The sequence below is a fragment of the Chrysochloris asiatica genome, unplaced genomic scaffold, assembly GCF_000296735.1.
Source record: "Chrysochloris asiatica unplaced genomic scaffold, ChrAsi1.0 scaffold00207, whole genome shotgun sequence".
Taxonomy (NCBI): Eukaryota; Metazoa; Chordata; class Mammalia; order Afrosoricida; family Chrysochloridae; genus Chrysochloris; species Chrysochloris asiatica.
In genome coordinates this window covers 3,703,509-3,718,405 of record NW_006408725.1, presented here as the reverse complement: position 1 = coordinate 3,718,405, position 14,897 = coordinate 3,703,509, and the positions used below count along the sequence as shown (strand labels likewise).

The following is a 14,897-nucleotide window of genomic DNA, read 5'->3' as shown; positions in this document are numbered from 1 at the left end:
TTCATACCTTTACTTTTTAACTGCCTTCCCCATCTCCCAAGTCATTATTGTTTTGTGTTAGGTGTCATTGAGTCGATACTGACTCATAGTGACCCTTTATGCACAACAGACTGAAACATAGCCAGGTCCTGGGCCAACCTCACAATTGTTGCCATGCTTGAGCCCATTGATGCTGCCACTTTGCCAGTCCAACTTGTTAGGGGGTCTTCCTCTTCTCTGACCCTGGACCTTGCCAAACATGATATCCTTCTCCAGTGACTGGCCCCTCCTGACAATATGTCTGAAGTATGAGAGACAAAGTTTGACCATCCTGGCCTCCAAGTAGCACCCTGGCTGTACTTCTTCCAACACAGATCTATTTGTTCTTTTAACAGCCCATGGTACATTCAATATTCTCCTCCAACACCATAACTCAAATGTATCAGTTCTTTTACGGTCTTCCTTATTCATTGTCCAGCTTTCACATGCATATGAGGTTATTAAAAATACCATGGCTTGGGTCAGATACACCGTAGTCCTCAAGCTGATACCTTTGCTCTTTAAGACTTTAAAAAGGTCTTGTGCAGCAGATTTGCCTAATGCAATACATCGTTTGATTTCTTGACTGCTGCTCCCATGAGTATTGATGGCTGATCCAAGAATGAAGTCCTTGACAATTTCCATCTTTTCTCCGTTAATAAGAATGTTGTTTATTGGTCCAGTGGTGAGGATTTTTGTATTCTATACATTGAGATGCAATCCATACCGAAGACTGTGGTCTTTGATCTTCATCAGTAAGTATTTTAAGCCCTCTTTACTTTCAGCAAGCAAGGTTGTATCACCTGCATATCACAGATTGTTAATGAGTCTTCCTCCAATCTTGATGCCACGTTTTTCTTCATATAAACCAGCTTCTTGGATTATTTGCTCAATATACAGGTTGAATAAGTATGGTGAAAGACTACAACCCTATTGCATACCTTTCTTAATATTAAACCATTCAGTGTTCCCATGTTCTGTTTGAACAACTGCCTCTTGGTCCATGTACAGATTCATCATGAGTACAATTAAGTGTTCTGGAATACTCTACTTCGCAATGTTGTCCATAGCTTGTCATGATCCACACAATCGAAAGCCTTTGAGTAGTCAATAAAGCACAGGTAGACATCTTTCTGATATTCTCTGCTTTCAGACATCAGACGTCGGACATCAGCAGTGATATCCCTTGTTCCACGTTCTCTTCTGAGTCCTGCTTGAACCTCTGGAAGTGCTCTGTCGATGTATTGTTGTATCCATTTCTGTATTACCTTTAGTAAAACTTTATTTGCATGGGATATGAAAGAATATTGTCCACTGACTTTTGCATCTGCATTCTGTTGTGTCATCTCTCTTTGGAATGGGCACAAATATGGATCTCTTCCAATCAGTTGGTCAGATAGTTATTTTCCAGATTTCTTGGCATATATGAGTGAGTGCCTTCTGTGCTGCCTTACTTTCTTGAAAGATTTCAATTTTTATTCCATCAATTTCTGGTGCCTTGTTCTTTGCCAATTCCATCAGTGTACTTTGGACTTCTTCCTTCAGTATCATTGGCGCTTGATCATATGCTACCTCTTGAAACAGTTGAACATCAACCATTTCATTTTGCTACCATGATTCCATGTATTCTTTCCATCTTCTTTTGATGCTTTCTGCATCATTCAGTAATTTGCCCAGAGAATTCTTCAGTAACGGAAGTCGAGGCTTGAATTTTTTTTTCAGTTCCCCCATCCTGAGAAATGCTGAGTGTGTTCTTCCCTTTTGGTTTTCTGACTCCAGATCTTTTTACATTTCGTTGTAATATTTGATTCTGTCTTCTCGAGCTGTCCTTTGAAATTTTCTGTTCAGCTCTTGGGCTTCCTCATTTCTTCCATTTGGTTTAGCACCTCTATGCTAAAGAGCAAGTTTCAGTGTCTCTCCTGACATCCATTTTGATCTTTTCTTTCTTTCCTGTCTTCTTAATGACTTTTTGCTGTCTTTCTATCTGATGTTCTTGATATCATCCCACAATTCTTCTGCTCTTCGGTCTTTAGTGTTTAATTTTCATATCTGTTCTTTAGATCATCTCTAAATTCAGATGAGATATATTCAAGGTCATATTTTGGCTCTCATGGACTTGTTTTCATTTTCTTCATTAGTTTGAATCTGCTTATGAGCAGTTGATGGTCTATTCTACAGTCTGCCGCTGGCCTTGGTGATGATATAGAACTTTTCCATCATTTCTTTCCGCAGATGTAGTCAATTTGATTTTCGTGTATTCCATTTGGTGAGGTCCATGTGTATAATCATATATTATGCTGTCTAAAGAAGGTACTTGAAACGAACAAATCATTGGTTTTGCAGAATTTTATCATGTAATATCTAGCATCACTTCTATCACCAAGGCCATATATTCCAACTACTGGTCCTTCCTCTTAGTTTGCAACTTAGGCATTCCAATCACCAGTAATAATCAATACATCTTTTTTTAAAAATAAATTTTTATTGTGAGGTTTACATAGAAGAATATCAGTTTTACATTCATCCTATCGTATTTTGTTTCATTGCAATGATCACAATCCTCTCCATGCATCATCAAATAATGAAAGGGGATACCCCACAGGCTTGCCCCCCCAGCCATCAGCACACAGCCCTTCTCCATCCCTGAGTTCAGTGTCTCTAGCCGCTCCATCTGTCTACATCATTGTCTCTGTCTCCATTCCTGGCGTCTCTGCTTCTTTGGGTAGGTTTCCACTCTCCGCTCTTCTCACTTGATGGTCCCAGGGACCTCTGCTCCTGGGCTGCAAAATCAATCACTCCCCTCCTTTTGTCAAAAAAAATCTACCTCTACATTTCTGACCCTCACAGTCAGTCCTGATGGCAATTATTCACTATTGTACCACAAGAATCTTGTCCCCATTTCCTTTCGCCAGCCCAGTCCCAATAAATTGGAAATCATTTGGTGGAGATTCTACCTTCCCCCGGCCCATCTGGAAATAGGCTCCCTCTTGAAAGCTTGTAAGCCAGTTACTTCTTGCCTTTATAGGCACCCCCATTTTGGGTAGCAAATGTCTAAGTTGCCCATCTCTGTCAGCCCTGTGTACCAAGGGGAGGGAAGTGAAGATTTGTTCCCTTTTTTGAGCTATTACATTCGTAAGTGTAGGTAAAGTTCATCAAATTGTAGCAGGTTACTCTTTTTTTTTTTTTTCTTTTCACTTCCTCTTCTTTCTTCTTCTACTCGAATTATGGTCTTCCAGCTATCGAAGCCAGGTTAAGTGGGTACTATCTGCAAGTATGGGTGTTCTTGTGCATCTTCACTCACTTCATGTCGGCTGGATGCTTCACTCTCCTCTCTACTCCTCTGTGGCCACGGGCCCAGGAGTCCCTGGGTCTTGCTGTACTGCCAGCCATCCAGGGTTCCACCCAGGTTCACAGGGGTCCATTGAATGTGGTCGGACTTAGCTTGCAACTTCGTTGCTGTTTTTTCCCCCTCTTCCCTTTATCGGTAATCAGTGTGGTCACCAGCCAGACCACATGCCTGATCATGTATTCCCCTTGAGTCTCACTCGTGGAAGGGAGTTTGCTCTGAGGGGCCCCATCACTTGCCTTGATGGCTCCTGGGAGAACAGCTTACTTGTTCTTGTAGTAATCAATCAGACTACTATTATTATTTTGGATTTTCCCTGCCGGTCTTTCTTTCACAAAGTATCTTCTGTTCTTCTGCCGCTCTAGGCTGGTCTACTCGTCCTTTCCAGTGGAAATTTCCTACCGCAGAAGATTCTAGATGAGGTTCTGGATTCCACCTATATGTGGTCTTATGCAATGTAAAGGCTCCACAGGAAGCCTCTTTCACTGGGCAACTTCTAGCCCCCTTTAAGGGATTCCAATCAATTGTAGGCTAAAGACTGACTTGCAAGCTTTCTGTAGTGATGTTTCTGGCTATTCCTTTCTTCCCCCTCTAGTGTCTATTTTACAGTGGTAGGCAAGAGAAACCAAGATTCAAAAGACAGCCAAGGATCTTAACATTATTCCCCTCTTTTACCCCTTCAATCCATGTCTCAATATCTGTATCCCGGAGCCCTGTTGTTCCAAGGTTGTGCATACCTCATCATTTACTTCTGTCCCACTTAGCCCATGCGAACCTGCCCAACTGTTCTCCCATCAGCCTTGTCCTTCCATTCCCCACCCCATTCTTGTGTATTGGCCCCCCCTCCATCCCCCAGCACTCAAGCTATCCTGTGTCAATTCCCTACTTTGTGCTCTATCTTCCCCTCCCTCCCTCCCCTCCTCTCATCCCATACATCCTGGAGATCAGCAATTATATATATATAATCTCCCCCCCCCCTTTTAGGATGGGTTCTTTTTCTTAGTCTTTTACAATAATGGTCCTATGTAGAATTTCTCCTTTTGTGACTAATTTAACTCAGCATAATGTCCTCAAGGTTAATCCATGTTATGTGGTGGCTTGCAGCTTCCTTGTTGTTCTTCAAGGTAGCATAGTAGTTCATTGTGTGTATGTACCACAGTTTGTTTTTCCATTCTTCCATTGATGGGCACTTAGGCTGTCTCCATCTTTTTGCTATTGTAAATATTGCCGCTATGAACATTGGTGTACCTATATCTACTTGGGTTATAGCTTGTATTTCTTGTGGGTAAATACCAAGTAGAGGAATTGTTGGATCATAAGTTATTGCTATTTCCAACCTTCTGAGGAAGCGCCATATTGCTTTCCAGAGTGGTTGGACCATTTTGTAATTTCACCAACAATGTAGGAGGGTCCCTGTCTTTCCACATCCTTGCCAGCATTTATTGCCCTCTACTTTTTTGATCTTTGCTGTTATAGCTGGTATGAGATGATATCTCATTGTTGTTTTGACTTGCATCTCTGTAATGACTAGTGAGAGCCATTTGTTGTTGTTGTTAAGTGTCGTGGAGTCGGTTCCGACTCATAGTGACCCTGTACAGGATTTCCAAGGCTGTAAATCTTTACGGGAGCAGAAAGCCTCATCTTTCTCCTGGGAATAGCTGGTAGTTTCGAACTGCTGAACTTGTGGTTCACAGCCCAATTCGTAACCACTATGCTACCAGAGCTCCAGTGAGAGCCATTAGAGAGATGCAAATCAAAACAACTTGAAATCTTTCAAGAAAGTGAGGTGGCACAGGATACTCATTCATCTCTGCCAAGAAATTTGGAAGACAACTATCTGGCCGACTGATTGGAAGAGATCCATATTTGTTCCCATTCCAAAGAGAGGTGACCCAACAGAATGCAGAAATCATCGGACAATCTCTTTGATATCCCAAGCGAGTAAAGTTTTGCTAAAGGTAATACAGAAACGGCTACAATCATACATTGACAGAGAACTTCCAGAGGTTCAAGCTGGATTCAGAAGAGGCCGTAGAACAAGGGCTATTATTGCTGATGTCCTATGGATCTTGGCTGAAAGCAGAGAATATCAGAAAGATGTTTACTTGTGCTTTATTGACTACTAAAAGGCTTTCGATTGTGTGGATCATGACAAGCTATGGGCAACATTGCAAAGTATGAATATTCCAGAACACTTAATTGTGCTCATGAGGAATCTGTACCTGGACCAAGAGGCAATTGTTTGAACAGAACATGGGAATACTGAATGGTTTCAAATAAGAAAGGTGTGTGACATGGTTGTATTCTTTCACCATACTTATTCAACCTGTATGCTGATCAAATAATCCAAGAAGCTGGGTTCTATGAAGAAAAACGTGGCATCAGGATTGGAGGAAGACTCATTAACAACCTGCGATATGCAGATGATACAACTCATTAGCACCTAACAACAACCACAGGTAAACAGTAACCTCAGCGTTTATCAGGTATAACAATTGTATTGAATTTCATCTGACTGTTTATTCTAGTGACTATCAGAAAATCTATTTAAATATAAAAAATAGATTTCAGTATCCTCAAGTTTAACTCTAGCTATATTATATATTATGAATTATAGCTCTTTTTAATAGCAGCACTAAGTACTTGAAATTTTATGCCTTAACCTTGTTTACTGTATATATGAAGCTTATTTTTCTTGCCTACCTATTTTATTTGCTTATCTACCCTTAGTTGCCAATGATTGCTATTAAGTTCTAAATACCAAGAAGATAGCTTATAACTATTGGTTATAGTCTCTTTCTTAGCATCATATTATATGTATCATAAGAGGGGGCTTCAAAAAGTTCATGGAAAAATTCTGTTATCTTTGAACTCCATTTTTCCATGAATTTTTTAAAGTCTTGTATTTTATGATATGTGTGTATGTATATTGAGCTCTGGTAGTACTGTGGGATGAGCATCGGGCTGCTAACCACAAGATCAGCAGCTCAAACCCACCAGTCACCCAGTGGGTGAAAACTGAGACTATATGCTCTTGTAAAGATTTGCAATCTTGGGAAACCTAAAGGGTAATTTTACTCTGTCTTATAGGATCGTTATGAGTCGTAATCAATTTGATGGTGGTAGGTTTAGCTTTATATATACTTATATGTATGTTTTTATTTATGCATATATATAAATTACATATAAGTATATATAAAGTGGGAGTCCTGATGTGGTGCTGTGGGTTAATGTGTCAGACTGCAAAGCCATTTGAACTGCAAGGTCGGTGGTTCAAGCTCACCAGCTGCTCCTCAGAAATCCTATACAGGGTCACTATGGGTCTGAACCAACTCAACGATAGTTAACAGCAACAACAATAACATATATAAAATGTATTTATATATACTAATATACACTTATACATGTATATTTACGTATGTATATGTATCTATATAAATATACACATGTAAGTATACATAAATACAAATACAAATATATGTGGCTTTGTTGGATAAGTACTGGACTGCTAACTGAAAGACTAGTGGTTCTAACCCACCATCTGCTCCTTGGAAACCTTATACAGGGTCGCTGTGGGTTGGAACCAACTCGATGGCATGTAATGTTAAGTGCCATCAAGTCGGTTCCAACCTCAGAAAATCTATTCAGGGTCACTATAACACTCAATTGTTGTTGTTAAGTGCCAACGAGTCGAATCCGAAACATAGTGACCCTATATGAGGTTTCTGAGATTTGAAACCTTAGTAAGTGCAAAAAGCCTCGTATTTCTCCTGCGGAGCAACTGGTAGGCTGGCACCGTAGACCGTGTGGTTCACAGCTGGCAGGCTGGCACTGCAGACCTTGTGGTTCACAGTGTAGTGCTTGTTATATGGAGCCACCACCCTACCACTATCACTCAGTAGCACTCAGTGAATGATCTGATGAAATTACTATAGATAGGTAGGGTTTTGGTAGTTCAGTGGTAGAAGTCGTGCTTTCCATGTGGGAGACCCAAGTGCAATTCCTGGACAGTGTACCTCATGCCAAACCACCTACCATCTATCAGTCGGGGCTGTTTGTTGCTTTTATGCTGAACAAGTTTCAGCGGAGCTTTCGAATTAAGCAGACTAGCAAGAAAGGCCTGTCTATCTAATTTCTAAAAATCAACTAGTGAAAATTCTTGGGATCACAACAGTTCATGAAGAGGCTGCATGTTTTTTATTGTGCTTGAGATCACCTTGAGTTGGGGACTGACTTGACACCACCTAACAACAATGAAATAATTGCTAACTGGCTAAAAATTTCAAACTAATGTATATTATTACCTTTTTTGAACTTTATTTGTTACCTTGTGAATAGAAATTGGTTTTCTAATAATTGATTTAACATTCCAGTCACTTAACTCTCATCTGTTTTCCTTTTCTAGTTGCTCTTTATTTACTTCTGAATCTTGCTGAAGATACTCGTACTGAACTGAAGATGAGGAACAAAAACATAGTTCATATGCTGGTGAAGGCTCTTGATCGGGACAATTTTGAGCTGCTTATTCTGGTTGTGTCCTTCTTGAAGAAACTCAGCATTTTTATGGAGAATAAAAATGACATGGTAACTTAAATCTCCTTGAAACAGTTCTTCCAAGCAAGAATATTTTGCTAATAAGCTGAACACATTATCACTTTCTGAGATAATTCTAAATGAAGATTTTACAATAGTAGTAACTCACCCAAATGGCTTCAATAGGAAATATTGTTGTTGTTGTTAAGTGCCTTCGAGTCGGTTCCGACCCATAGCGACCCTGTACAGGGTTTCCGAGGGTGTAAATCTTTACGGGAGTAGAAAGCCTCATCTTTCTCCCGCAGAGCAGCTGGTAGTTTCGAACCGCTGACCTTAAGGTTCGCAGCCCGATTCGTAACCACTACGCTATCAGAACTCCTTATAATTAATATAGTCCATATTAATTATATTCCAGGTACTTGAAGCTTTGTGGATAAGAACCTTTCCCTAGTATATTGTTGTCTTGGTTATCTAGTGCTGCTATAACAGAAATACCACAAGTGGATAGCTTTCACAAATAGACTTAATTCTATCTTAGTTAGGAGGCCAGAAGTTCAAATTCAGATTACCAGCTTTGGAGAAAGGTCCTTGTCTCACTCCAGCATTCCCTGGTATTCTCTGTTTGTGTTGGCATCAATCTTCCTTTGGATCTAAGAACTAAACAGTGCAGGGACTCCAGGTCCTAAGGACACATTACTCCCAGTTCTTTCTTAGTGGAAGTGGGTCCCTCCTCCTTTGCTCACTTCTCTCTCCTTTTATATTTCAAAAGAGATTAACTCAAGATGCAACCTAATCCTGTAGATTGCATCTGACCTTGTTAACATCATAGAAGTGAGGATTTACAACTTAAAGAATTATTGCATTAGATCAGAGCTGATCACATAGACCACATCATGGGGTGATTACATAATATTAGATCTCATCATGGAGGTGATAACTACATCTTAACTACTAAACCAAAGAATTCTGGCCCAGCCTGGGTGACACAAAACCTTAACTATTAACAGTTGTATAGAGTGCTATTTTAAAATTAGCATATAGAAAGTAATTTAAATGTACAGTTATGCTTCAGGGTCAACTAATATTATTTTCCTCTGAACTGTTTTGCTTCAAAATGATAATTCCACAAAGTATACCATGTATATGTACCACTGATATTAATTTGTGGTATTATAATTTGATCCAATCATTTCTCTGTCATCTACTGTTCCAGTTGTTAGCCACAGCCTGTGGATTCTGATTTCCAAATGTCTCTGGAGGTTGTCCTTTCCTTTCATTCCCAGTGTCATGTGTTAATTCCAGCCCTTTTCATTACTTGTTTGAATTAATGTACTTTTCATGTACATAAAAGTCATGGACTTTTCTTTGTCATCTTTTATCACGATGATATAATAGTCTTTGAAAAGCACAAGTTGAACATGTATTATTTCTTGTTCTGAAAAAGCACATCATACAGAAATATGCAAATGATAAAGTATCCATTCTTATCTTATTTTCATGGCATTAAGAAATCTTTGTAACAACAACATTATCTTTAATAGATCATATGTTAATCATACCTTTTCATAAATTTAAGTTCTCATTACTTTTAAGAATTACACTCCAATAGACATATTTGTACTGTATTTTGTTTATATATATTACTGATTACTTTCTTAGGGTAGATTCCTATAAATGGAGTTACTCGAACATGGAGAACTCCATTCAAGACCCCTTTTAAAATGATATGCTAATACAAGTCACTATGTAGCTATGTAGTATCAATGAAAGTAGATTCTCCTTCAGTTAGTCTAAATGTATAATACCTTTGCCTAATATTTTTCTTCTTTTTAAAATCAAACAAGGGAGTAGCTTATGCTATATAGAATGACATGGCATACTCTGAAAACCTGAAACTGATTTATCAGAATTTAATAAGTTCCTTGAACTCTGTTACTTGAAATATGTGAAATTTTATTTTACCCACAGATATTTCATATCTGTCATTTTCATCATTAGTACATAATTATTGATATTCATTGTGTGCCTGATATTGCTTTGAGTTTGACTCTACTAATAGAAATTAATCAAAAGCATGTTTTCTTTTTTTATTGATCTTATATCTAAAAAGAATATGATGACATGGTGATATATGTATGTTCCTTAAGTAGTTAGGGTATGGCAGAATAATTGCTTCCTCATAATAAAGTTAAAATATGTTCCTCCATTTGTGTAGTTTATATTAAGCTTTCCTTTAGTAGGCTCTCACAATTCAGATTGATTTGCCCTTAATATGTTTGCTGTGTAATGATTAGTTTTTTATTTAAGTAATGCATTTCTTATGTCTTTATCAAAAATTGTCTCTCAAGAATATTATTAAAACAATTTTCTGATAAGATCATAGTGTTAGAAGGTCTAATAGAAATTGTCTCATTAAACTTCATTTTTTGTTGAGGAGGTAACAAGGTTAGGAAAAGTTACTGATTATTCAAGATTATATAATGATATGATTAACCAGATTTTTACTATGGATAATATGCATTTAATCTTTTATTGTGGGAGAAACACATTTTATTTATGGACATCTGATGGAATCAGGATCTTTAAATCTTTACTAGGTCTTACATAGTAAATCTAGTGTCTCATTTTGCACGTGAAATATAGTAGAGGATCAGAGAGATTAGGTTAACTTGCCCAAGAGAACTGATCTCCAGATACTACTCTTTCTCTTTGTCTCCAGGGTAATACTTTTTAATAGTCTTTATTTTTATGTCTTTTTAAAACAAATCATATTTAACAGTAAATGATTTTTAAATATTGTCTTCTAGAAACACTGAAAACAGATACTTAAAAACAGAGATCAAATTGATGATACATTGTTGGTAAACTGTCATCCTACATAGAACATTTAATAAAAATACTTATTAAATATAAATTCAATTTTGCAGAAATTGAATTGAGAGGGAATTTAATATTGAGGCAGTTGATAAATTTAGCTGTTAGAACTGGACTTTTATCAACCAGACATGAGTAGACGATTATATTAAATAACTGAGTCTTGTGTTTAACCAACAGATTGACCACATGACATATTTCATATTCCATTTGACAAATTAATAACACACACTCTTATTATTAAGTTTTGCTATAGCAACTAGTATGTGCAATTTCTTTTTCAAAAGAAATATAGTATTTAATGTAATTAGTAGCCAGTGAATTCTTTAGCAATTTTAGTGTTTGTTTTTGTTTTCTTTTAAAGGGAATGACTGATCAATATGTGAAGTTGTAATATTTATTTAAATGAAGTTTTTTTTTTTACTGTAGATGTGAACTAATAATGATCTTGCTTTTTAGAGTTATATATTTTCAATCAAATTTAATTTACTTTAAAAATTCAATTAATGGTATAGATTGAGTTATCCTATTTCTTATAAAAATTAGCATAGCATTAGAAATAGGAATAAATCATATTAGAATATCATTTTAAGAGGACTAGCAGAGATAATATGTATCACTTGGATTGCTTGTATTATTATAGTGTTTTGAAAGTTCTTTATATATTTTAGATGCAAGTCCTTTGTCAGTAAAGTGTTTTGTAAGTGTTCTCTTGTTCCATGACGTGTCTCTTTATATTCCCATGAAAACTAGAAGTTTTTAATTTTGACGTAGTCCAAATTTTTAAAGGAGCGGTTTTTAGTGTCATATCTAAAATATTTGCCAAATCCAAAGTGACAAAAACATTCTCATAAATTTTCTTTAGAAAGCTTTATAGGTATTTTTGCTATTTTTGGTTGTTATTTTGGTTTGGTTTAATTTTTTTGTTTTTTTAGGCTGTGATCCATCCATTTGAGTTAATTTTGTGTATGGTGCAAGGTATGGATCAACATTAATGTTTTTTGACTATGAATGTCCATTTGTGTCCGCACCATTTATTGAAAAGACTGTCCATTGATTCATTTTCTAATGTTGCAGAAATGCTGCATTGAGGGAAGAAACACCACTTACTGTGGTTATTTGCCATCGTGTTGATCCTTACTCTTAGCAGATCTGCCCCATAGGATTTCCTAGAATGTGTTTATGGGAGCAGATAGTCAAGTCTTTTCTCCCACAGAACAACTGGTGATTTTGAACTACTTAGTGGCACAATGGTTAAGTGCTCGGCTGATACTAAGTTAAGTGTCATTGAGTCTACTATTCCAGCGCATAGCGACCCTGTATGAGACCTGAGGAGCTGGGTTTGAACCGCAGACTTGCAGTTCAAACTAACCATGCAGCCCAGGGTATTATCCTGCAGTGCTACTCCAGGACTTCTGCCACTAGGGCTCCTTAAACATTACTTGGTCAGGATATATTGCTCCTTTTATGTATCTTCAGTTCTCATTAGTGAATATATTGCTGATGATTTTTACATCTGTGCTTATGAGGGATTATTGGCCTATCGTTTTCTTGTCACATCTTGATCTAATTTTGATATTAGGGTAATGCTTGTGTTATTTTTATTTTAAATGCTGGTATAATTCACCAGTTAAAAGCTATCTGGACCTGGAGTTTCTCGTTATGAATTTCTTCAGTAGATATAGGACTATGTTGTTGTTGTTGTTAAGTGCCGTCGAGTTGGTTCCGACCCATAGCGACCCTGTACAGGGTTTCCGAGGGTGTAAATCCTTACAGGAGTAGAAAGCCTCATCTTTCTCCCGCGGAGCGCCTGGTAGTTTCGAACTGCTGACCTTAAGATTCGCAGCCCGATTCGTAACCACTACGCTACCAGAGCTCCTTATGAGGGAGCTTCAAAAAGTTCACTAACACATGGAATGAAAAGATACGGAATTTTTCCACAATTTTTTTGAAGACCCCTCATATTTGGGTTATCTGTTTATTGACCAATAGTTTTGTAGTTGTGTGTCTCAAGGAATTTATTCATTTCATCTAAGTTATTGAAGATAATATTTTTCCGTCTTTATAATGTCTGAAGGCCTGATGTTATTTTTCCATCTTTCATTTCTGAGTTTGATCATTTGTTTCTTCTCTTTTTTCCTAGGTTATTTTAGTTAGTGGTTTATCAATTTTATAGTTATTTTCAAAGAACTAATTTTGGTTTCATATGTGATTTTTAAAATATATTTTCACTTAGTACAGGATTCTAGGTTGCCAGTTTCTCCCTTCCAATCTTTTATAAATGTCACTCCATTTTCGTGGATTATTTGCTCAGCATACAATTTGATTAAGTATGGTAAAAGGATATAACCCTGATAGCCACCTTTCTTGTTTTTAAACCACACAGTATTCCCTTGTTCTGTTTGAATAAGTGCTTCTTGGTCTTTGTACAGATTCCCCATGAGGACAATTAAGCATTCTGGAGTTCCTATTCCTCACAATGTTATCCATAATTTGTCAGATGGAGTTTGATTGAAAGCAGAAGTATTGTTCATCATTTGTCATATGGATCTTGACTGAAAGCAGAAAGTACTAGAAAGATATTTGCCTGTGTTTCATGCAAAGTCATTTCAACTGTGTGAATCGTAACAGATTATAGTAATATTAATCATAGTTATTTTATATTCCCTGTAATTAATATTAATCAGAGTTATTTTATATTCCTGTGACATTTCCAACATATGAGTCTTAACTTCGTCTGATTCTGTTGATTGTTTTATCGCTAAGCAGTGGGTTATTTTTCTTACTTTCATGGGTCTCATAATTTTTTGTTGAAAGCTGTGTATCATGTAGATCAGTAGAGAACAAGATAAATACTATTTATGTATAGAAATGTTTAGAGTTATTATTTGTTAAGCCATTAATGCAAGGGATTAAATAATTTTCCTTAGAAATTTAGCTGGATTTGGTTACCTTTGTAGATCATAAGCTTCAAATTTATCTAGTGTTACCTGTAAATGGGGTTGCAAGTTGCGGGGGCGGGGGGGGCTCTCAATGTTCATGTTCTGTACTCAACTTTAGTCTTTTCCTGGTATGCTTGTATCCTAGAAAGGATATCTGTCCTTATTCTTAACCTTCCCCCAGTAATATACTGGTGGTGTTTGTTACTTAGGGTCTGTAGTGGCACAGTGCTTACCTCACCCTGCTCCCCAGGAGAAAAGACCTGGCGATCTGCTACTGTAAAGATGTCAACCTTGAAACTGTGTACTATAGGATTGCTATGAGGTGGAATCAATTCAGCAGCACTCAACAACATTTGTTAGATGGCTTTTGCTAGTTTGGTTGAGGTGAAGGGGTGCAAATTCTCAGTTGTTTGGTTCAGTCTTAGACTTAAGCTAGCCCTGTGTTGCTGAGTCTCGGGAATAGGGTTTCATAAGCCACTATGCCCACCCTACCTCATTTGTAGTTGTTAAATGCCATCAAGTCAGTTCCAACATATAGCCACCCTGTATAGGGTTTCCAATTGTATAAATGTATAAATATATGCAGGAACAGAAAGCCTCGTCTTTCTCCCATGGAGTAGTTTTTGTGCTTGAACCATCAAACTTGTGGTTTGCAGTCCAGTGTTTGTCTTACCTAGCCACCGCGCCCCCCTTCCCCCCCCCATCAGTAGCAGAGACTTTTTTGTTCTCTTTTCAGCTGCAGTGGCTGTTCACTTGTGCTTTAGGGTAGGTATGACAGAATTCAGTGATCTTTCTCAAGTTGCTTAAGTTTTTTGTTTTGTGGGGAACATAGGATGAAAGGATCTGCATTAGGTTTTGTGCTTTTTGCCAGGTGGCAGCTATGCCCTTCCCTCAGATCCACACCACTGAGAGTTTTCTTTCATTTCCTGCTGTGTCCCCAGTCTTTCTCATGAACTTCTGGTAAAAGTCATGGATAAGAACCGTTGAGTGGATACAGACTCCATTAGCACTGCAGTTCTAGGGTTGTATAGCCTCAGGTTAGCTCAGACTTTAGTAATTTGTTCAAGTTTTTATTTAGCTATGTTCATCTTACTTGTTTCTATTGACCATTTCGTCTTCCTCCAGTGTTGTTTTCAGGTAAGCTGGTGTCATGACCTTTGGTGTCATGACCTTTGTTTCCTTGG

At 37.5% G+C, this 14,897-nt stretch overlaps 1 protein-coding gene across 2 annotated transcripts in view; it reads left to right on the top strand.

The window, feature by feature from the left end:
* Window positions 1–14,897, top strand: part of KIFAP3 (kinesin-associated protein 3) — a 239,440-nt gene that overhangs the window by 75,935 nt on the left and 148,608 nt on the right. For both annotated transcript variants that reach the window (XM_006872636.1, XM_006872635.1), the window contains one exon: window positions 7,770–7,948. In XM_006872636.1, the coding sequence (XP_006872698.1) occupies window positions 7,770–7,948 (179 nt within the window). The remainder of the gene's footprint in view (window positions 1–7,769; window positions 7,949–14,897) is intronic.